Source organism: Argentina anserina, chromosome 4 (genome assembly GCF_933775445.1).
Source record: "Argentina anserina chromosome 4, drPotAnse1.1, whole genome shotgun sequence".
Taxonomy (NCBI): domain Eukaryota; kingdom Viridiplantae; phylum Streptophyta; class Magnoliopsida; order Rosales; family Rosaceae; genus Argentina; species Argentina anserina.
The window spans coordinates 14,182,818-14,206,362 of NC_065875.1; the positions used below are offsets into that span (position 1 = coordinate 14,182,818).

The 23,545-nt window shown below is 38.8% G+C and overlaps 1 protein-coding gene and 1 pseudogene across 1 annotated transcript; one reads left to right on the forward strand and one right to left on the reverse strand.

Annotated features, from left to right (window-relative positions):
• Positions 1-3,123: 3,123 nt before the first annotated feature.
• LOC126792232 (uncharacterized) lies at positions 3,124-6,318 on the reverse strand (annotated as a pseudogene).
• Positions 6,319-15,647: 9,329 nt separating this feature from the next.
• On the forward strand, positions 15,648-22,090 carry LOC126792883 (ARM REPEAT PROTEIN INTERACTING WITH ABF2). Its single transcript, XM_050519390.1, has 19 exons — positions 15,648-15,978; positions 16,085-16,245; positions 16,810-16,982; positions 17,066-17,186; positions 17,286-17,360; positions 17,489-17,583; positions 17,691-17,766; positions 18,032-18,139; positions 18,379-18,507; positions 18,625-18,693; positions 18,872-18,931; positions 19,050-19,173; positions 19,292-19,431; positions 20,557-20,620; positions 20,741-20,820; positions 20,922-20,986; positions 21,070-21,187; positions 21,257-21,381; positions 21,761-22,090. Exons 1-19 carry the CDS (start codon positions 15,717-15,719, stop codon positions 21,852-21,854), a joined length of 2,139 nt encoding a protein of 712 aa, XP_050375347.1. The 5' UTR covers positions 15,648-15,716; the 3' UTR covers positions 21,855-22,090.
• Positions 22,091-23,545: the final 1,455 nt, after the last annotated feature.

Sequence of the window (23,545 nt, forward strand, 5' to 3'; positions counted from 1 at the left end):
TATCTAATGATAATCGACCATAGATACTGTCCACCAAGTCATGAAACAGAAGAATTAATTTCCTCATACATGCTACATGAGGCCAACTTCACCTGATTCACAATCTTGAAAATGTAAGAAAACTTAACCCAAAAAATATGTGGTTCGGTGATTCTGATCCATGGTCCAGTGTAGAAAACTTCTTCTTTCCCATTTACATATCATATTTGCCCTCCTTGTTAATTATTAATCACCCCCTTGTTGAAAATAAAGACTTCAGAAACGAACATCACAGAAAACACCACCATTTTTATTTTCCTTTAGATTTTACACAAGCAGTACGGTTTTTTTTAGATCAAGATCAAAGTAAAACCAATATGAGATAGATATATCATACAACAAACTAACTATCAAACTACCACTAACATATATGCTTACTAATACACTATCAAAACAAAGGAATAAAATATCGGTGATTACGGAAATATCGAGAGTCTAAAAAATAGAAATTTTGACAGAAATTTTGGGAAAAATATCGATCTTGAAAAATAATTGAGAAAATTGATGGAAATTTGAATAAAACATGGAAATTTTGAATGAAATTTTGAGAGATGTTTCTTTGATTAATTATCTACTATATTTCATAAGAAAATATCGTATAACTATTAGTCTATAATGAGTTATAGTAATTTGAGGTGAAACAGTCGTCGAGAATTCTGAAAAATTGACACTTTAAAAGTTTAAACATCTAATTATTTTTATGACTGAGAACCCAAAAAAATACTAGGTCATCACACCTTATATACATATGAATATGAAACATTGAGCATGAAATTACATGGGCGATTTATAATAATGTAGATGATCTATGAGATATAAAATTTTGAATTATTAGGACTTTGTAAAATTTTATAATTAATATAACCTTATACCACATAGAGAATCTAGTATAAATATTAATTATAGTTATAGTGAGTTATATTATAAGTTAACATGATATGGTACATTGAGAATTAACAATAATTTATTTTATTTATTTAATCAATTATACAGAAAACTATATTTAAAGATACAAAAAATTTAAATTTATTGGAAATATCGAAAAATATTGAAAAATATAAAATATCGAGGAAATATCGAAAATATCAGGAAATATTAAATTTAAAAGGTACACAAAATTTAAATTCATTAGAAATATCGGAAATATCGAAAAATATTGGAAAATTTCGAAAATTTCGGATGAAATTAATTTGGTATGGAAAAAATATATCCTTACCCGAGAAAAATGAAATTTCGACGATAATTTTGATTTTTTAGTCCTTGATCAAAGCAATTTGGCACACTCACGACAATAATATATCATTTTCCATGAACAACTTGTAGAACGAGAATCTGAAAACAAATAAGAGTGCAGACATGTGTACAAAAAAAATGTAATTTATTGATAATCAAGCGCGATGTTACAATCTTTGTGAACTCATCTGATTCTATCTCTGTATGTAACTTGGCTCAAGGGTGACATGCACTTGATCTTGAGAATTTGAGTTTGGATGTAGACTTGATGAAGAACGAGCGATTTGGTAGCTTGATGATTCTTCGTGGATTTGAGTTTGAATTTGGATTTGATGAAGAACTCGCGATTTGGTAGCTTGATGATTCTTCGTGGACCTGGGAGACTTCGAGATTTCTCGAGAGTGATTTTCTCTCTTCTTCTCAAGTCCCCTTCTCTTCATGTTGGAAGGGGTATTTATAGTATCAAGGCTTCTATTTTATAGAATATTTAATGACACTAAAATAATAATATTTCTTTAATTACATAATTAAATCAATATGTATTTTCTGATTAATTTAAAATTAGTTATTCTCATAACTAAATTAAACAGAAAATAATTGATTTAATCGTAACCGTTAAGAAATTTATTAATTTAATCAAATGTCTGATTACCATTTTGAATCGCCAACGACATTCAATTTCCGATTTAAGTCGGAATCACGTAGCTTTGATTATGATCATCCATTTATGTGCTGACACGAGTTTTATTCGGATCCGCACTAATTTTGTGGGCTTTTGGGCTACATGTGCAATTTTGTCGGGTTCTTGGTCGATTTAATCATTTAATGAAGATAATCATCTTCATTAAATTTCTTGTGTCTACAAATGCCCCCACTTCAAGTCGTGCTACAAACATGTCGTCGTCACGTGCCGAAAGCGTAGCTTGAAGTATGCATTTTGATTTGGAGAATTTGTGGAGCTAGCTTCCGAGGCTCCGCAAAATTTGTAGCAATCTTTCCATCATATATTTTAATCAGATGAATTTAATTTTGAAGATCTTTCCATCCAAATTCATCATTGGCATCAGCACAATGTTTCACTACATGTCTGACCATAAGCAAACCATGTAACCTTTGTTTGTTCAAAAAATGAGGGGAATAATTGGTTCTACAGTAGCCCACTATACCTCATCATTGCGAACATGCTCATCAAGAACCGCATCGAAACATAATTCATGTTTCTCCACATATGTAGTCAAGTCTACCTTCACTTTAGGTTCATGAACTGTCAAATAAGATTTGTCATACACAGTGACAATATCATCCTCCTTCCGGGAAAATTCCTTCTTGTTTAAAGGTCTCTTAAGTACCACAACTTTTATTTTGGCCATGTTGTTTTTCCTTGTGCTCTCCTTTTCGTTTTGCACTAATGGTACTGATGCATCTTGATCAGGTAGCACATTTTGCTGTCCACCACTTGATGTAGCTTGGTGAATCAATCTTTCTTTGACTATTGGTACACGCACTAATGGATCCATCATATTGTAGTTGGTCAGTAGTGGTGGAGACCATGAGTATGTATTCCTATGGAGAGATAATCCACCACTCCTTCCTAATGTAGCACTCATTCTCTCATCCCCACCATCATGACTGATCCCATCTTCATTTTGCTTAAAGATATCTGTCCAGTGACTTGAAATGGGGCATAAGCCATTATATTTAACCAGAGTTGCCGCTCTCTTGTAATCATACTGAGTTGTAGCTTGATAAACCATTTCAATAAAGAACCACATAGTAGATACCCCTTCCCAACTCTGGATGCTTCCACATGCATTAATGCATTTTTACTTTGGTCCATTTGATATCCCGAGAGAGCCATGAACAAGCTCAACAAGTCCTTTTACTGCTACAACTCGAGTATATCCCTCGGAATCACTAGCTTCAAGTTCATCATTTTTCACTGCAAGTTCTAAGCATTTATCCGCTAGCACTGATGAGATATGATCCTGCTTCAACTCTAGATGCAGTCCAACAAGCGCCTCCAATGTGGCAATCCTAACACCAACTGAAGAACTACTCAAGTCTTCAATTTTTTTTTTCAATTTATCTATTGCTTCATCAAGCTTTTCTCTTACAGATAATAAAGTAGACATGGCCTGCGTTTGGATTATCATCCACAATTACAAAAGGAGATTCTAGCCTAAGTTTAAACTAATGCCAACGAATAGATAATGCAGGAGTTCAGCGGTTAATTAGAGTGTTCATCCGTTCAACAATTTTGTCTATAGCATCGCGAGACATCACCAGTGTGTCATGCTGCAAAAATGTTGTAGATCTTCAAACCAATTGAGGGCAGCACGTTCACGTAATGTAGGTTTTGAGTTGCCAGCTTGAGTTTATCACTTATGAGGCCACCATCCACCACGAGAACTTTCTTGGTGTTCTCCATTTGCTTCACATAGTTCACAACATTCTTGGTTTTATGTGTTAGGACTTCAAAATCCTCGAGAACGAGAAGCTTTCCCTCTGCTGCTCGAGCTGTCAGAGCAACTTTTAGCCCAAGTCGCCGAACCTTCTTATTCAACTTGATAGCATGACTTTGTGGCTTAGGACCATGCATTCTCGCACCTCCTAAGAACTGAGGACCAAGCAAAGTTCCATGCCTCGCACGACCAATACCCTTCTGATTCCATGGCTTTCTACCAGTCCCGCTAACCTCATTGATAGTCTTAGTTGAATGTGTTCCATGTTGCCTCTTTTCTAGTTGCCATAGGATACAATACACTCGAAGAGTCGTAGCTGCCCGATGCCAATACGGAACCAAATGAACGTAGTAGCCTTCTGGAGACCGACAAGGCCATACTTCAAAACAACCACCAACACTTCAACAAATGACTATCAGACTGCCTATCCATATCCACAATTCACCTATCTGAGTTATGATCAGCTTTGTTTTAGAGACGGTGGCTTGCTTGGCGACTTCGGTGGGAGTGTAGAAAGGGTTCGCGGTGGTGATGACGGCTCCGATGTAAGAAGCACCGAGGAACGCGAACGCGAATTCAACGCAGTTTCGGAGAAGGAGCATGACGATGTCGCCTTGTTGAATGCCGAGATTGTCTAAACCGGTGTGACTTTACGGGAGGTGAGCTCCACGTCGGCATATGTGAAGGTCTCGCCAGTGTTTCTGCTCCACGTCCACAAGGATGGTCATGGAACTCTGAGATGTTCTCGAAGCAGTAAGTGTGGAGAGGGAGATGGTTCGGTATGTAGATGTCCAACAATTTCGACCAGAAAATGAACTCGTGATTGTCTTGCTTGTTCTCCATATTGGTCTAGCCAGAAACGGGAAATGAAAATAGTGTTTGGATAAAGAGCGAAAGGAGAAGGTAGATGAAGAATGAGAGAGAGATAACAAATATATTGAAGAGGCACACGGGGGGTGAATGGAGAAGAAAGTGGGGCTGTTGTGCGCTCGGCTCGGCTCATGATTGGCTCGGATTCGGCTCCTGATCGGCTCTGGCTCGGGTATGCAATCCTTTTTTTTTGTACGACATTGACAACAATTTGATAGTCGCGGTTGATCTAGCCATTTTACTGCTTTCGAAACGCTTTGATTTCTGGGCGGATTTGAAGAACGTAAACGACTTAATCGCTTGACTGCTCTCATTTCATAGACTTGAAAGCACTCAATAAAAGTGTTTTAGGCTTTACGCATCTTATTCACCACGATGGCTTTCAAGAGTTTGAAGAACGTAAACGACCTAATCGCTTGACTGCTCTAAATTTTTGAAAGCACCCAATAAAAGCATTTTAGGGTTACACATCATATTCACCACGGTGGCTTTCAAGAGTACGTAAACGACCTAATCACTTGACTGCTTTCAATTCATAGACTTGAAAGCACTCAATAAAAGAGTTTTAGGCTTTACCCATCACATTCAGCATGGTGGCTTTCAAGAGTTTGAAGAACGTAAACGACCTAATCGTTTGACTGCTCTCAATTCATAGACTTGACATCATTCAATAAAAGTGTTTTAGGCTTTATGCATCACATCACCATGGCGGCTTTCAAGATTTTCAAGAACGGGACGATCATTACCCTCGACGATGTTGAAGATGAGCAACATGATGGCACCACCTTAATTGTATATCCCTCTCTCGCTGGACCATTTCTTTTAAAGTTCCATGCTATGGCAGCTCAACTCCCGTCTCACAGTGGACTTACGAAATGAATCGCCAAGTAGTCAGCTTCCAAATGCCTAAGTTAGGCAACGAGTAGCTAAGTTCAGACGTTTTAATGGACAAACCCTTATTTTTTATTTTGGTGTGACTGAGCTTGAGATTGTTATTCTCAAGCTGCCTACGTATCCTTCTAAAGAAGGAATCAAGTCATCACGTAGTTCAAGGGTTTTTTTAGGTGCCTTGTGCAGTTTAAGCTCATGCATGCCTTCCGCCACAATTTTATAAGCTCCATTAGTGTATACTTCTGTGACGTCATAAGGACCATCTCACTTTGATTTGAATTTGGGGCAAGTCTTGTGCGTCATAATGATGAGTCTTCGGACAACAAGAACTAAATCATCAACTTGAAATGACCGTGGTCGAACATCTTTGTTGAAGGCGTGTGACATCCGAGCTTGGTAGTATTCCAGGTGTTGTGCATCAAGCCTCTTCTCGTCCAAAGCTTCTAACTCTTGAAGGCGCAACTTGACATTTTCCTCATTTGTGAGACCTTCTTGCAAAGCGATTCTCAATGACGGGATTTCTTTCTCTAATAGTAACACGGCTTCGACACCATAGACGAGAGAATAAGGTGTAACATTTGTGGCTGTTCGATACGTCGTTCTATAAGCCCAGAGAGCTTCGCCCAATTTCTCATGCCAATCCATCTGCTTCTTGCTGACAGTTTTCTTCAGAATGTTACAAAGCGTTTTATTAAATACTTCTGCCAAACCATTTGCCGGAGCATTGTACATCGAAGAAAAGTGAAGCTTGAAGTGGAATTTCTTGCTCAACTTTTATGTTGCGGTATTCGAGAAGTACTTGGCGTTGTCTGTGATGATGCATCGCGGTATACCATAGCGTTGTATAATGCTTCCGGTAATGAAGTCCACAACATTTTCTTTCTTTATTTCTTTTTGAGCGGTATCGCCTCTGCCCACTTTGAGAAGGAATCCGTAGGTGCCAGAATGTGCATATGACCAGCCGATGATTTCGGAGTGCTGGTTCCGATTGCATCCATTCCCCAGACATCGAATGGGTGCGAAGCAATTTTCGGATGCAACGACTCAAGTGACTGATGAATGAAGTTGGCATGAAACTGACAAGCTTGGCATTTCTGTGCATACTCCATACAATCCTTAACCATGGTGGGCCAATAATACCCTAGTCGTCTTACTTGAAAATGTAACTTTGGTCCTGACTGATGTGCTCCACACACTCCAGAATGAACCTCTTCCATGGCTTTGACCGCTTAATATTTTCTCAAGCATCGAAGGAGTACTATGTCAAATGACCTCCAATATAAAGTTTCTTTGTAGTAGAGGAAGCGCGGTGCTCGCCGCTTGATGCTCTACCTTTGCTTTGAATATTCGGGAAGCTTGTTGTGCTCAAGATAGTTGATAAAATAATGCCTCCAATCTTCAACCTCAACGGTGTAAATTGACACTACATGAGAACTGGCACACTGGAGTGAAGGCTTTGTTGTCACGACCCACCTTTGGCAAATTGGGATGTCCAAAATTTTGTCTCCAGCCAATGCCAAAGTCGCTGCCAAGTTTGCCAATGCGTCAGCCATTTAATTTTCTTTCCGTGGCACATGTATAAGTGTAACATTATCAAACCCCTTCAAAAGTTGTGTGACAAGTTGGAAATAAGGTACCAAATCTTCCTTCTTGACCTCGTAATTAGTGAGTTGTTGATCAATCAGCAACTTCAAGTCTCCATACACTTCGAGACTTTGGATTTCAATTTCCAACGTTGTCTACAATCCCATGATCAACGCTTGGTACTATGCGACATTGTTGGAGCACAGTTCCCCAAGAGTGAAAGAATAAGGCAATACATGTTTTTACGGAGAGACAAAGATAACACCAGCCCATGCTCCGTCTGCCCTAGATGAGCCATCGAAAAACTTTGCCCAAGTAGGGAGGACCTCTGCAAGGAAGACTTCCTCGTCCGGGAAGTCATCTGAGATTTCCTAATCCGCTGGAATAGGGTGGTCTGCTAGGAAGTCAGCCAACGCCTGTCCTTTCACTGCTTTCGCATGCACATATATGATGTCGTATTGGTTCAATAGTAACGCCCACTTAGCCATGCGCCCGGTTAAAACTGGTTTAGATAATATGAACTTAACTGGATCGGCTCGCGCCACCAGGTGCATTGTGTAAGCTTGTATGTAATGCCGAGTGCAAGACACATCTTCTCTATCGGTGGATAAGTTAGCTCAGGTCTGGTGAGGGTTCGACTTAAGTAGTACAAGGCTTTCTCATTTTTGGCTTCATTTTCTTGGGCAAGAAGGGCCCTAAGTGATCTCTCTTGAGCCGCGATGTAAATGATAAGAGGTTTCCCGGCGATAAGTACGCCCATCACCGGAGGATTCACCAGGTATTTATTTATGCTTTTAAAGGAATTGCGACAAGCTTCATCCCATACAAATGGAACATCTTTCTTCATGAGTCAACTGAATGGTTGGCAACGGCCCGCCAGGTTCGATATGAACCGTCTAATGAAGGCAAGTCGTCCTTGGAGGCTTTTCAACTCGCGTAAATTTCTTGGCTCTGGCTTTTCCTGGATGGCTTTAATTTTGGATTGGTCTACCTCGATGCCTCGGTGCTTCATGATGAATCCAAGAAATTTTCCAGAGCTGACGCAAAAGGCACACTTCAAATGATTAATTTTTAACTAGTACTCGCGTAACCTGTCAAACACTCTTCGTAGATTTTGCAAGTGACCACTTCATTTCTTTGTTTTGACAACCAAATCATCAACATAACACTCTACATATTTGTGCAGTATGTCACCGAAAATTTTCTACATAGCCTGTTGGTACGTTGCACCGACATTTTTTTAACCCGAATGACATGATCTTTTAGCAATAAATTCATGTGGGAGTTCGAAATGCAGTGAGTTCCTCATCCTCTAAGGCCATCCTTATCTGATTGTAACCTGATGATCCATCCATGAATGACAAAGCCTCATACCCGGTTGTCGCATCCACCATAAGCTCTATGATTGGCAGAGGGAAATCATCTTTTGGACACGCCTCATTTAAGTCACAAAAATCTACACAAACGCGGATTTGTCCGTTCTTCTTCTTGACATGAACAATGTTTGCGATCCACTTGGGATATTGAACCTCTCTAATGAAGTCTGCGGCAATTAGCTTATCAACTTCTGCTTCAATTTGAGGAATAAGTTCTGTTCGAAAGCGACTTTATGTTTGTTTGGCTGGCTGAGCTTCTGGTTTGACAGCAAGTCGATAAACTGTTACTTTGGATCCAGGTCGGACATTTCTTTGTACGTCCAAGCAAAGACATCTTTGGACTCGAGCAACAGATCAAGATATTTTTTTTCTTCTTCGAAACTTAAAGACGCACTCACAAAAATAGGTCTTGGGTCTCTTTCTGTTCCCAAGTTCATCTCCTTAAGTTCGTCTAGTGGCTTGCCCGTCTTCAAGTTCTGGAGGAGCTTCATCTACTTCAATTTCAAAATCTTCATGATCGTATTCCTCTACGGCATCTGCTTCTGCCATCGTGATATGATAAGAGGTTTGGACAGTGTCATCCTTACCTCCATTACTGAGATTGCTATCTTCTTTTTGGCCAGTGAATATGATGGTATGTTGCTTCACTTTGAGTTGATCCGTGGAATCCACTTCCAACACATAATGCCTCTTCATGCGTGACGGGATAAGACTTCGGATTTCTTTGCTCTCCGCTCGACCACAAGTCGTTTTCCTCTTGCATATTTGTCGTTCCTTACGTGCTTGGATCCTTTCCAATGCAGGATTTCATGGAATGAGGTTTGACTCTTTCTTATCTTTGTCTGAACTTGACATCTTTTTGAATACGGAAGTCCGAGTGGTGGTACTACCGATGCGATTGAAGAGTGAACCTCTACTTGCTGTCATGTTCACACGGTCAAAAACCAACGCCCTTGTAATTGATCCTTTGATATGTTCAGATGTTGCTCTTCGGAAACCTGGATGAATGCGATCGAACGACGAAATGCGAGAGGTTGACTGAATCTCTTGACTCTTCTCTTCAACTACCTCGACACTGATATGTTGCACCTTAGCTCACTTCACCCTTTTTCTTCTTGTAATTCTGATTGGCTTGCTCGAAGTGAAACCGAGACCAGCTTTAGAAGAATCAACTGTTGCCCCTTGATCTCTTAACTTCTTCTGTGGCTCATCGAGCTCATGCGCCATCTTTGCTGCAGCTTGGTTGTCCTTTTTGCTTGACGAATCAAAGTCGTATCCAGCATTTTCTAACAACTTGTATGCGTTAAGATCGAACCATTCACTTGTTTTTTTCTTAGGGCATCAATCCATGTTCCGTGTTACCTTGAATTGGTTTGATGAACCCCTTTAGTGGCTGCTTTGAAGGATTTCTGTTGCTCACCTTTATTAATGGCAATGTTGATTCCTCCCTCAACAATTTCACATCATCCTCTTCTAATTTTCGTGGACACTCTTGTGACTTTGTCCCCACAAATGGAGACTCCCCCTCCCTTCGCCTAGACTTCGGGACATAGCGAAGGACCGGAAAGACATGGCTGGCTTTTCTTTCCGCAGACGATGTTGCCACTTCAGATGAGACTTTTTGTGACACTTCACCATGAAGCTCAATGTCTTTTGATTTGGCATCATTCTCCCTAACTTTAGCGGCTTTCTCAGTGGAGGGTACTCTGACCGGAATGACTCATTGACTCCTCATATATGTAGAGTTTAGAATCTGCAAAGTATGATTCAGCTTCTGTGAATGGTTTGGTATCTCCTACCACGGTTTTCACACCTCCGTGATAGAACTTGAAGCATTGGTATAAAGTGGATGGCACAATGCCATTTTCATGTACTCATGGTCATCCCAACAACAAGTTGTACGAGGTCTTCGCACCGATGACATGGAACAAGGTGTTTGATTTTAGCTCTTCGATGTCCATGTCTAGTCTAATCATCCCTATCGCTCTTTGTCCTCCTTGGTTGAAACCTTGGATCATGAGACGACTCCTTGATAACTCATCAACGTTGATGCCGAGTTGAGAGATAGTTGACTTGGGCATGATATTTACTGCTGACCCTCCGTCTATGAGCATGCGATTCAGCTTCCGTTCTCGCATGTACCATGTCACAAAAAGAGGCCGATTATGTGGCTTAGAGCCCAATTAGAGGTCATCATCTGTGAAGTGAATGGTATCACAATATGCATCACACGTGCCACATTCTTCATGCTTGTGGAGTGTTTTCCTACGTCAATGAGCAACTCCACAAATGCGCATCTCGTTGATTTTGGCAATTGCATCAAGTCAGAGAGGCTAAGTTGGAAAGGTAGACTCTCCAATTGTTTCAACACCTCATTTTTCTTTAACACTTGAATTGGACATATTTCTCTTGCTTCAGACTTTTCGTTTTCTTTGGAGCTGACTTCACAACTTGTGGCAATTGAAGCGACCTCCGGTTATTTTGTAGGCAAGTGCTCTATTGACAAGTTCTGGCGAAGAGGCTTCCACAAATATGGAACGACTTTCGTCTCAAAATGTCCTCGTCCACTCTCCTCCCGTCGTGGAGGTGATTTCTTATGACTTGGTTGGGCACTCGGTGAATTTGACATCATACCTTTGCGAGTTCTTCTTTGGGTGACCAATATCCATCCTTCATCATCGACATTAGAGGTAACTTGGAGGATCGGCGTGGAAGCATGACATTCTTTACTTCTTTGGTCTTCTTATGTTCGTGCGCATCCTTTATGAAACAGAATGGTGCTTTCATTGGGTGAAAAGGGAATGGAACTGGCTCGAATGATCCGAATGTTACGGTAGTGCAATTGACTTCAGCAACGTCGTTAACGTCCAGCTCAATCTTCCCTTGATTCGCGAGATTCATTATTAAATCCTTGAGAACAAAGCACTTCTTTATGGAGTGATTAACGAGGCGATGGTAACGAGGCGATGATATTTGCAATACTTCGGATCGTTGACACGATGCATTTCTTCTGGACGCTTGCATTCTGGAAGATCTATTATCTTGTTTTCGAGCAGATCCTCTAACATGCCCGCCACATCAGAGTCTGGGAACGGGTACGTCTTTCGCTCCATCTCCTTCAACGTGCGTTTACTCCTATCGTAGGTTCGAGGAGGTTCCACCTTATTAAACTCCTTCTTATCCCGCGTAGAGATCTTAATAGGTGCAGTATTGATGATCATTGATTCATTGGAAGACTTTTTCACAACCTTGTCAAATCTGCTTCCGAAGACTTTGTCTTTTCGTTGGTCAACCAGGGACTCATTCTTTCCCTTATGACTTGCCAAGCTTAGCTCCATGTCGTGTGCTCGAGTAGCCAACTCTTCGAAAGAACGAGGCTTGATTCCTTGCAAGATGTATAGCAAATCAAAGTGCATGTCTTGGATGCACATTTCAACGATTGACACCTCTGACAGTCGGTCCTTGCAATCAAGGCTAAGTAAGTGCCATCTATTGATGTAGTCGACCACAAGTTCATCATTCCATTGCTTCGTGTTAGTTAGCTCCATCATGCTCACTGTTCGCCTTGTACTATAGAATCGATTGAGGAACTCGCGCTCCATTTGGTGCCAACTGTCAACATACTCCGGCTCTAAGTCTGTATACCACTCAAAGGCATTTCCCTTCAACGAGCGAACAAACTGCTTGACAAGGTGATCGCCTTCTGTCCCGGCGTTACTGCAAGTCTTCACAAAGTGGGCGACGTGTTGCTTTGGGTTCCTTTTACCTTCAAATTGTTAGAACTTTGGTGGCTGATACCCCAACGGCATCCTTAAGCTGTCGATCCTCTTAGTGTAAGGTTTGGAGTAAGTGAGGGAGTCACGAGAAGGACCTCCATATTGAGCCCGAATTGAGTTGGTGATGATGTCTTGTAATTGCTGGAGTGATAAGGAACCAAGCGAGTCGCCATCGTTCTTGGACGTTTCTCCCTTTTCATTTACTTTGCTCTTGCCAGGCGAACTTTTGATGGAGTTCTCATCATCTTGATCTTCCAACTTGCTATAGAGCTCAGCAATTTGCACGTCATTTTCCTTAACCGTTCGGGTGAGCTTTTCAACCATCTCCAACAAATTGGAGAGTTGCTCTTCGATTGTGGATGTCCTTTTCACCAAGACCTGCGCATTGTCAGAAGAGGATTCATGTGCCATAGAATGAAAGTTATCGCCATCTTCTTTGGGACTTCCATGGTATGATGCCGTGCTCGATTCATTATCAGAGAAAACATCTTCCAGAATAGGGCCATCACCATGACGGATATAGGAGATTGCTCTTTTGGCTCCTTCTCTTTTGGCACTTGCTTCTTCCCACTCTGAGAGGCATGCTTTATTGCTCCCAAGATTTCCAAGGTGATGACTGGTTGACGAGGCTTACTAGCAAGTGCCATAAATGTCGTGGGTTGAGCTCTAGCCATGCTCCGGGCGACAAGAGCAATCGGTTCACTCTTTGATTTGGAGAATGTTTGTTAGGATTTCTTGACCAGCTCGGCCTCTCCGCTTAACCTCGCGGTTGTGGACTTGGATTTCGTCGATGGAACGGCTTGGTTGTTCTTGGAAGCCATCGCACAAACAAATTTGAAGATTTCTTCGAAGAAGGAGATGAGAGGCCAAAAATGTCCCACTGGGCGTGCCAATTTGTAGAACGAGAATCTAAAAACAAATAAGAGTGCAGACACGTGTACAAATCAAATGTAATTTATTGATAATCAAGCGCGAGGTTACAATCTTTGTGAACTCATCTGATTCTATTTCCGTATGTAACTTGGCTCAAGGGTGACATGCACTTGATCTTGAGAATTTGAGTTTGGATTTGGTTTTGATGAAGAACGAGCGATTTGGTAGCTTGATGATTCTTCGTGGATTTGAGTTTGGATTTGGATTTGGATTTGATGAAAAACGAGCGATTTGGTAGCTTGATGATTCTTCGTGGACTTGAGTTTGGATTTGGATTTGATGAAGAACGAGCGATTTAGCAGCTTTATGATTCTTCGTGAATTTGGGAGACTTTGAGATTTCTCGAGAGTAATATTGCTCAAGTGATTTTCTCTCTTTTTCTCAAGTCTCATTCTCTTCATGTTGGAAGGTGTATTTATAGTGTCAATGCTTATATTTTATAGAATATTTAATGACACTAAAATAATAATATTTCTTTAATTACATAATTAAATCAATATGTATTTTCTGATTAATTTAAAATTAGTTATTCTCATAACTAAATTAAGCAGAAAATAATTGATTTAATCATAATTGTTAAGGAATTTATTAATTTAATCAAATGTCCGATTACCATTTCGAATCGCTAACGACATTCAATTTCCGATTTAAGTCGGAATCACGTAGCTTTGATTACGATCATCCATTTATGTGCTGACACGACTTTTATTCGGATCCGCACTAATTTTGTTGACTTTTGGGCTACGTGTGCAATTTTGTCGGGTTTTTAGTCGATTTAATCAGTTAATAAAGATGATTTACTTCATTAAATTTATTTTATCTACGCAACTCTATTCATATCATGTGAACTATATTAGGTTAATTTTATGTCATTCAAAATTTGTACGAGTGAGTTGATAGGATTTGATTGAGACTTCACATTCAAGAACTGATAGATTAGTGGTAAGAATTTATCAGTCATCAATACGTTTCTCCTTCTGTTTTTTCGTTAGTAGAATTATAAGACATGGAGTAAGGCCAAAGGAAAGTAAGTGAAGTGTGGCACTACGGGAGAATGGGACCAAAACCCTAGGCACGTCAGCTATTTTTACTACCTAATCATCATTGGATACCATAAGCCATTAACTCCGCAGCTGTTATTTTCTTACATGATTATGAAATGACCGATGTGGACCTTAGCCAAATTTTTTTTGGTGATGCTGATTATTCCTCTCCGGTCGTATTTGACCATTTTTTACTTATTGTATATGTGAACGCTTTTTACCGCCCGTACTCAATTGACCGGCAAAACAAGTCTTACTAATACCTTATATAATTGGTATAAAAAAATACCTTATATAATTAGTGGAAACAGTTCACAATCTAATCAGAAAGCTATCAACCCGACCTGATCAACTAAATCGAAAGGTTCTGTTCTCATCGTCTCTGATGTCAATCATGCATATGACGATAAGAACGAAAGCCGTAGATTTAGTTGATTGGGTTGGGTTGATAATTTTCTTGATGAGATTTTGAGTTGTTTGCACTAATTATATAAGTTATAAGTAAGACTTTGTTATTAGTCAAATTGTCATTACTATAGTTATTTTGTCATCTTAGAGGATCAATTAAGTTGACAAACGACTTTTAATTTACACATAATTTGATAATCGTAAGAAGAGAAGAGTCGAAAGACATTATTATATTTGTTGTGATTCACGTTGTAACCAAGGGCAAAATCATGATTTTCATAATGGGTTGGACTAGAAAAAAATTTACGATTATTTATGAAATATATATATAAATTTAACATGGAGTAATATTTAAAATTTAAAAATTTACACTAAAAATTAGCTAGAAAGACAAGTTTTTTAGTAATTTGTGGGCTGCCCACAGTACCCGTGTGTAACTACGTTCTTGGTTGTAATACTACAATTTTCTTTATCATTCAGTTTTAATCGTCATTTGAAATGGCGATATATATGAACTTAAAATACAAATATTAATGCGGGATTACATATAAAATAAACTCAAAGTTTCTAGCTTAACTCTTTTCAGTAGAAATTTCCATGAACCGTTCACTACATATCCAATTTTCAGATCTATTGTCTTGAACTCTTGATAACACTTGGTCTCAAGTCTCAACCATTCATTTGGGAAAATCTTTCAAGAGTCCCTAGTTAAATGCACGCACCCAGGGCGCCCACCATTCCCTCCTTAATTCCATCTTAGCCCTTCACTCTAGGTTAGTTAATCACGTTAATCCCCTAATTATGTGAATAATCCATAATTATCCGATAATTAACCCAAAATTTAAAATCTAACACCACAGCAAAAATCACGTCGCCGGTTTTACGCCCCCATCTTTTTCTGCTTCGCTGCCGGTAAAGAAAAAGAAAGAAAAAGCTTTTGCTTTTCAATTTTATCTTCTTTTAAATTCCGAAATTACCCCCCGATTTTTGTTTTCAAGTGTGTCCCTCTCTCTCTCTCTCTCCCTGTAATTCAAAAATCCAAAAGAAATAGCAGACGCTGATCCAGAGTTCTCTTTTTCCATTTCTCTCTGTGCTTCGCTGATGGAGCTGCCGCAGCGCCAAGATCAGAGCCAATCGGAGCGGAAGGGGCAGAAGCGGAAACTGGAAGAGCAAATCGGACTTGACGACCGAGAGATCACCGCCGCCGCCACCACCACAACCTCCGGCGACGACGCCAGAAAGTCGATTCTCTCTCAGGTCGCCGAGCAGGTCAAGCTTCTCGACTCTTCCTTCTCCTGGACCGAAGCTGATCGCAACGCCGCCAAGCGCGCCACTCACGTCCTCGCCGAGCTCGCCAAAAACGGTCAGTCTAAAGTTATCTCCGATCTCGTTTTGATTTCTCGTTTTCCGTTCGGTTCTGTGAGTTTTGTGGAATTGTGAGGCTAACGGATTCGAGTGTTCCTCGGCAGAGGACGTGGTGAACGTGATCGTTGAAGGAGGAGCGGTTCCGGCTTTGGTGAAGCATCTACAAGCGCCGCCGGTCAGCGAGGTCGACTGGAGCTCTAAGAAGCATTGCGAACACGAAGTTGAGAAGGGCAGTGCTTTTGCATTAGGTCTTCTCGCCGTTAAGGTCACTCTACTTTTCTTAATCTTCGATCAGTTAAATCCTGAGTTTTTACTCTTTGTTAGATATAAACAGCAGCCTCGTATATGATTGTGCATGTAAAATTATCTGTAGAGTTTCAAGGATTGTGATGGTTTCGATTTTTTTATCAGCTGGGAAAAATAGAAACTTTTAGACTACATTACTGAGAATTGTCGATTGATTACTTGGATACTTATTGTAGTTAAAAAATTTACTATGTTAGTCAGTCTAAAAGTATTTCTTGAATTAATCAATTACTCTGATGCTATAAGCTTATAATAGCAGGCTTGTTATCAAACGATTGTTTTTTCGACTGTGGTATGTGTAAGGTTTATGTGCTATACAAAAATTAGCTGGTCAATCTCTTCCGCACTGTGTCTATTCTTAGGACTACCTGTCCTGTCCTATACTTGAACCCTTATTTGTGTGCTGCTGAACAATTATTTGTGCCATGGAAAATTGGAGACAGGATATAATTTCTCCACATCACTCGGTTCTACATGTGATTGCTGAACCTGTTTTTTTTTTTGCTGTTTTATGTGTCAACAGCCAGAGCATCAACAACTCATTGTTGACAATGGTGCACTGTCTCATCTAGTCGTTCTGTTGAAGAGGCACAAGGATGGTCATGTAGGCCGACCTTTGAATAGTGTCATCCGTAGAGCAGCTGATGCCATCACCAATCTCGCTCATGAAAACAGCAGCATTAAAACCCGTGTCAGGTTTGTTTATCTTTCTAGTAGCCGGTTGTAATTTTGACGTCAACAACACGATATTCTAATGATCATGAGGACTGCTTATACAGGATAGAAGGTGGAATTCCACCTCTAGTTGAGTTGCTTGAATTTCCCGATACAAAGGTGCAAAGAGCAGCTGCTGGAGCACTGCGAACCCTCGCATTTAAAAATGATGAGAACAAGAATCAGGTATCAGAATTTCCTTTTGACATTATTTTCGAAAATTGATATAACTATCGTCAGAGATGGGTTGAACTTAACAAATCATGTGCATTTATGACTTGGCAGATTGTCGAATGCAATGCTCTTCCTACCCTCATTTTAATGCTTCGATCTGAGGATGCTGCTATTCATTATGAAGCGGTAAGATCTTTATGAGACTACAGCTAATGTAGTGAGCTATTAAGCTTGATATTTTGTAAGCTTAAATTCTTGCTCTCCATGTTGGTAGAGAATATCATGAAGAACACATAATTTTCAAGTAAATGCAGGTCGGTGTAATTGGAAATCTGGTTCACTCCTCTCCAAACATAAAGAAAGAGGTTCTTCTTGCTGGAGCATTACAACCTGTAATTGGATTGCTCAGGTGCATCCCAAATAGTTTCACTTCAGTTGAACTAGCTATATTATTATTATTATTCTCAGTATTGTATATGTCCAAAAGTTTTTCAAGATTTGCTTCTTGAATTACAGTTCCTGTTGCTTTGAAAGCCAAAGAGAGGCAGCTTTGCTACTTGGACAATTTGCTGCAACTGATTCAGATTGTAAGGTAATATACTTGTTTTCCTCTCTGCTTTCATGACTAGAATAATCAACTCATCCCAAAATTTTCTGCTACACATCATAGTTCAAGATTGTTACTGATATTCTCATTATAGTTGATAAACTACTCATATTCTTTTTTATTCACCCTTGTTGGTAATCTGGTTCAGCAGTTTCCTTCCCTATTTAAATTCTGTGATTATTGCATAAACCTGCTTTTGTGTCCTTCCTTTTGTCCGTTTTCTTTATTCATAGGTGATTATCTCTTGTAGGTTCACATTGTACAGAGGGGTGCTGTCCGACCTTTAATTGAGATGCTTCAATCATCAGATGTACAACTGAAAGAGATGGCGGCTTTTGCGTTGGGGAGGTTGGCTCAGGTTACTATTTCTTCTTGATCTGTTCTGTATTCTTTTTAGGCCAGAAATATTTGCAATATTGGAAAAATTAATCTGCAGAATCAATATGACATAGATGGATTGATTTCATGTTTTGCTCAGTTTGCCTATTCTGGTTAGGTTTTCCTGGTTGTGTACAGTAACACCTAAAATTATGATTTTTGTTGAAGATACTTCTTTTCTGAGTTGTTTTTTTTTTCCTCTTCAAATCATACATTCAGGACTCACACAACCAAGCTGGTATTGTTCACAATGGTGGTTTATTGCCATTGTTGAAACTTCTGGATTCGAAAAATGGGTCTCTGCAACACAATGCTGCATTTACCCTTTATGGTCTTGCAGATAATGAGGTATAATATAATTAATGATTAGCATGAACTAATGGGATTTTTTAACAGTGGTCAACAAGTTGACATTGAATACCATTTTGATGTGGTGGGGCTTTGTGCATTCATTTTCTCTTATAGGATAATGTGTCCGATTTCATCAGGGTTGGAGGTGTTCAGAAGTTGCAAGATGGAGAATTTATTTTCCAAGTATATCTCTCTTTCTCTTGCCAAAGCTTAGTTTTTTGTTAGTTCCACAAAATGTAATTTTTGTTAACAGGATTCCTAATAATTTTGGTAACTCAAATAAATGATCTTAACATTTTCTCCTCCTTGTACTTGGCTGTATCACAACTCGTAATGGACAACAATTTACAAATGTTTCCAGGCTACAAAGGATTGTGTAACCAAAACATTGAAAAGATTAGAGGAGAAAATTCATGCACGGGTGAGTATTGTCATTCTTACCATGTTTTCTCCAAAGATTTAGTACTGTAGTAATGTTTTGTGGCACTTGTTATTTGTTGAAAATTATGAGATTGAAATTTCCATTTTTCCTAATGTAGGTTTTGTCGCATTTGTTATACTTGATGCGTGTAGGAGACAAGAATGTTCCAAAACGTGTCGCTTTGGCTTTTGCTCATCTTTGCTCCCCAGAAGATCTGAGAAACATTTTCATTGATAATAATGGCATGTCACTCTCTGAATATAAAATTGTATTCTGTCATGATCTTTCGCAACAAAATTGGTTTATTTGTTCCTCAAGCATTATTTATTGAGGTGGCTAATTTTCCAAATCACGAAGCAGGTTTGGAATTGCTTCTTGGACTTCTTCTTTATAAAGATCCTAAAGTACAGCTTGATGGAGCCATGGCTTTGTACAAGTTGGCCACCAAAGTTGCGAATCTTTCTCCTGTCGATGCGCCTCCTCCATCTCCAACACCACAGGTTGTGCTTATTATCAATACCAGATGGTTTTTCTTTTCACGCTTATTTCATTGTATGTTTGAATTTGTACCGTGTCATCAGCTGCAATCATATTTTGTTTCTTTGTTATTTTATTTCATTTTATACTTAGTAATTTTTATAACCGGGATATTTTCGCTAAAACAAAACGGTGAGTACAACCAATGGCTCATTACTCAGACAGTTTAATTGCAAATGAACCCTTAATATTTGTTAGGGGGATGGGAACAGAAGTATATCCCATTGTTATTTATAATATATCTTGTTTTTCTCTAAATGCGTTATTTCCAAACCTGAAAGCGGTTGTGGGTTTATGTAACATATTTTGTTTAATTGTTAGATAATATATTATTTCCTTTGTAAATACAGTGAAATATTTGGCAGTTTAACGTTAGTTCTTAGTTGACTTGCTAAATCTGTTGAAGGCCTGAATGTGTTTGAATTGACTGGTATTATTCTGATTCATTAACTTTATTTTGGTTGAATAAGAGCCTGACTCATGCTATTAATCTGGGTAGAACTTTCTTTATTTTCAGTTTACTTTGCTTGTAGAATGTTGATGTGTCCTGAAGCAAGCTGATAGTGCAGTATTCTTGAGTTCTTTACTGCAAAACTTTGGTGTAATGTAAATGGTCTGTTTTGGTATTTTCTTGTGGACCTTTAAATTTGCATGCTGCTATGATGAAACAAGGGAAATTGACTCATATTTCAATCCAAATTGTTTACTATTGCTTCAGAAGTACTGCTTTTATATGCAATAGAATCCACGTGTAAATTTGATTATGTAAGATTTGATGATCTGAGTGTTATTTTTAGATAATTCCTCAATTTACTAAACCATGGACTTGTTTTTTAATTTATGATTACAATTATTAAAAGATAAACTGTCCAGTGCCAATCCTATATTTTACATCTGCGTCCGGACGCAATCTTATAACAGAACTTTTGCAAGAGATCCTTACTTTTTTTTCAGTTTGGTTAAAGAAATCAAATTATACATACTTATTTTCGGTGATTGCTTGGCACTTTTTGAAACCACTGTCATCTTAAGCTTTGAGTTCATGTATAACATGAATTTTGTCTGATGATAAATACAATTTCCTGCAGGTCTATCTAGGGGAGCAGTATGTAAACAACCCTACGCTGTCCGATGTTATCTTTCTAGTTGAAGGTCTAATCTTTTTCCATTGAGTTCTTTCAACGTGTGCTATATTTATAGAGAGGACCTTCCAGTGAACTAGTGTGACTGTATTTGTTAGCGAAATTTGATTGTTTCACTGATCATCTGCAGGGAGACGGTTCTATGCTCACAGAATTTGCCTGCTTGCTTCTTCCGATGCATTTCGTGCAATGTTTGATGGTGGTTACCGGGTGAGTTTGCGGGGGTTGATGTTTCTACTGATTTCATCCTGAAATATGGGTCAGCAACAAATATATAGCGATGGCTGATTGTTCATCATATGCAATTACAGGAGAAGGATGCAAGGGACATTGATATACCAAATATTAGATGGGGGGTTTTCGAGTTGATGATGAGGTACAAGTGAACTTTTTGTTTAGGTGTATCTGAAAAGCTGCCTGGTGAGGCTGTTTATAATTCAGGTTTTCAACTTGGCACAGATTTATATACACAGGATCAGTAGACATAACTTTGGATATTGCTCAAGATCTCCTCAGAGCTGCAGATCAGTATCTTTTGGAGGGATTGAAGCGGCTTTGTGAGTATGCTATAGCACAAGTGAGCTCTCTCTCTCTCTCTCTCCGTTAAAGAGATGGCTGCTTGATTAATTTTCTATTTTTTATGTAGGACATATCTTTGGAGAATGTTTCAAACATGTATGAACTTTCAGAAGCCTTCCATGCAATGTCATTAAGGCAAACATGTATTTTGTTTGTTTTGGAGCATTTCGAAAAATTGAGTACGAGACCAGGGTATGTGCTCCTTCCTAACCTTATATTTTTGTTCTTTATTTTGTTATCTGATGCAAGATATGTGCTCCTTCCTAACCTTATATTTTTGTTCTTTATTTTGTTATCTGATGCAAGATATGTCCCAGGGAAATTGCAGTAGATGTTTTCTAAGCAAAGATAAAATTGCAGGGTATTATAATGTTTAGGACTAAGAGTTTCTTTAAAGGGTCTGATGTTTATCTTTTCCTTTTTTGGTAGTTTATTGGAATAAAAAATTACATCTGTCACATTTAAGATCTTCGATCAAGTTGTAGATTTCGTCATGTTTTGTGTAGCAAAAAACATCTGTCAGTCGATTATTTTTTCACCTGCTGAAACTTTCTAGGCTGGAACATTGCAGGCACTACGATTTCATCAAGAGTATATCGGATGAGATCAGATCTTACTTCACCAAAGCACTTACTAAGCCTAATCTACATAACTTGCGGCCATAGTTTGCTGTCTTTTATTCTTCAGCTCTAACACCCCAAGTACGATGTACAGAAACGAGTAATAGATCTTGATTTCGAGCCACTGGAAGTTTCAACTGTTTTATTTATTTTCTTCTTTTGTAATTCGGCAGGTGTATTCTTTGACTGTAGTTTCGTCTTATAATACGGCCCTGATTCCAGAGTCTCGTTGGTTGTAACACAATGTTTCATGTCTAATACAATTCTGACATTGCCTTAAATATGATCTTCCTGCACGATGCTCTTGGTATTCCCAGATGCTACCACTAATTAAGATATACAATTATGGTTGTTCAAAGGACCCTTGTCAAGTACTAGGTTTCTCCACGAATTGAAAATTTGTTGAATAGAATCTTTGCAGATGCACTCAGTTTTTTGTTCTGTGGCATTGCTCCCTGTTAAAGCTTACCACTAACATATGCTGCAAGTGTTGTTGTTTCATATGTAAAGATTCAAATAGAAAGCCAGGCATTTGGCATGATAGTAGTACATTGTAGCCTGCTACACTGTTTTCATCAGAGATTCGAATTGCTTGGTCATTTACCTTGATCGAAGTAAAAAACAGTATCGCCTCCAATATCTGTCTTCATTCAGCTCAATACATTTCTTTAAGCCATGACATTCCAACTTCCTTCCAGAGTAAGCTTCAGGCCAAATCTGAGCTTTTTATTACAACAGTGTAATTGGAAACAAAGCTTGCCACATCTAAACTGCAGTTTCTGGTATGGTAGATGACAAATCTGGGGTCGGTTGCAGCAGTACTGGTGCGAAAATTCTGAGAGCAAATTTGCTCCCCACTTTATTTCCCCACTTTCATTCCCACCCAGTTATTTATGCGACACGTGTCCCCTCTAACCTAACCACACTAACTATGGTTAATCTTATTAATTTTATTTATTTTTCTGATTTTACCTAATTTTTTTTACCAATAATTTTAGCATAAAAATTGTAAAAAACATATGCATCTTCCTCAGTGTCAAACATCATAGCAAGAGCTGGAACAACAATAAGTTCTTCAATATCTTCTGGAGGTTCCTCATTACTTTCACCGAAAGCAGTGACACTGTCATCTCTCGTTTGCTCATCATTGTTCATCCTACCCAAACTTTCTGAATACAAATCTGACTGTGCATAATCTATTGTTTCATCAAGATTACCAAAATCCTGAGCACAAATTTCTCCCTCTAAAAATTCCATATTGCTCAATATATAATAAGCAATTTCTGCATAATATATCATAAGAAACCACAAGATGAGTCATAATCGAGTACGTATTAGTATAATACAGTGCAGTTTTATATTTGATATAGCTATAGTGAGCTACAAAGATACTAGTTTATGGCATATATACTTTATACATAATTGATAATAAAGTCAAAGATGCATATACAATGACTATGGAAGCAAACGAAAAACAAAAATAGAAACGAACCGAAACTTTCATATAATAACTATAGGTGGAGAAGGCAGAAACCCTGGCTATTACTCCAAGTATTACATCTAGAGTTCATACCTTGTTTGCGCAAGCTAACAAAAGGAAAGATTGTGAGGAGGAAGAGAAGGCAGAAACCCAAACATTGTTTCTTTTGTTCTAATTTGCAGAACTCGACTTGGAGACGGAAGGAGACTCCAACAAATTGGAGAAGGCAGAAAGAGTAAACATTGTTTCCAATAAA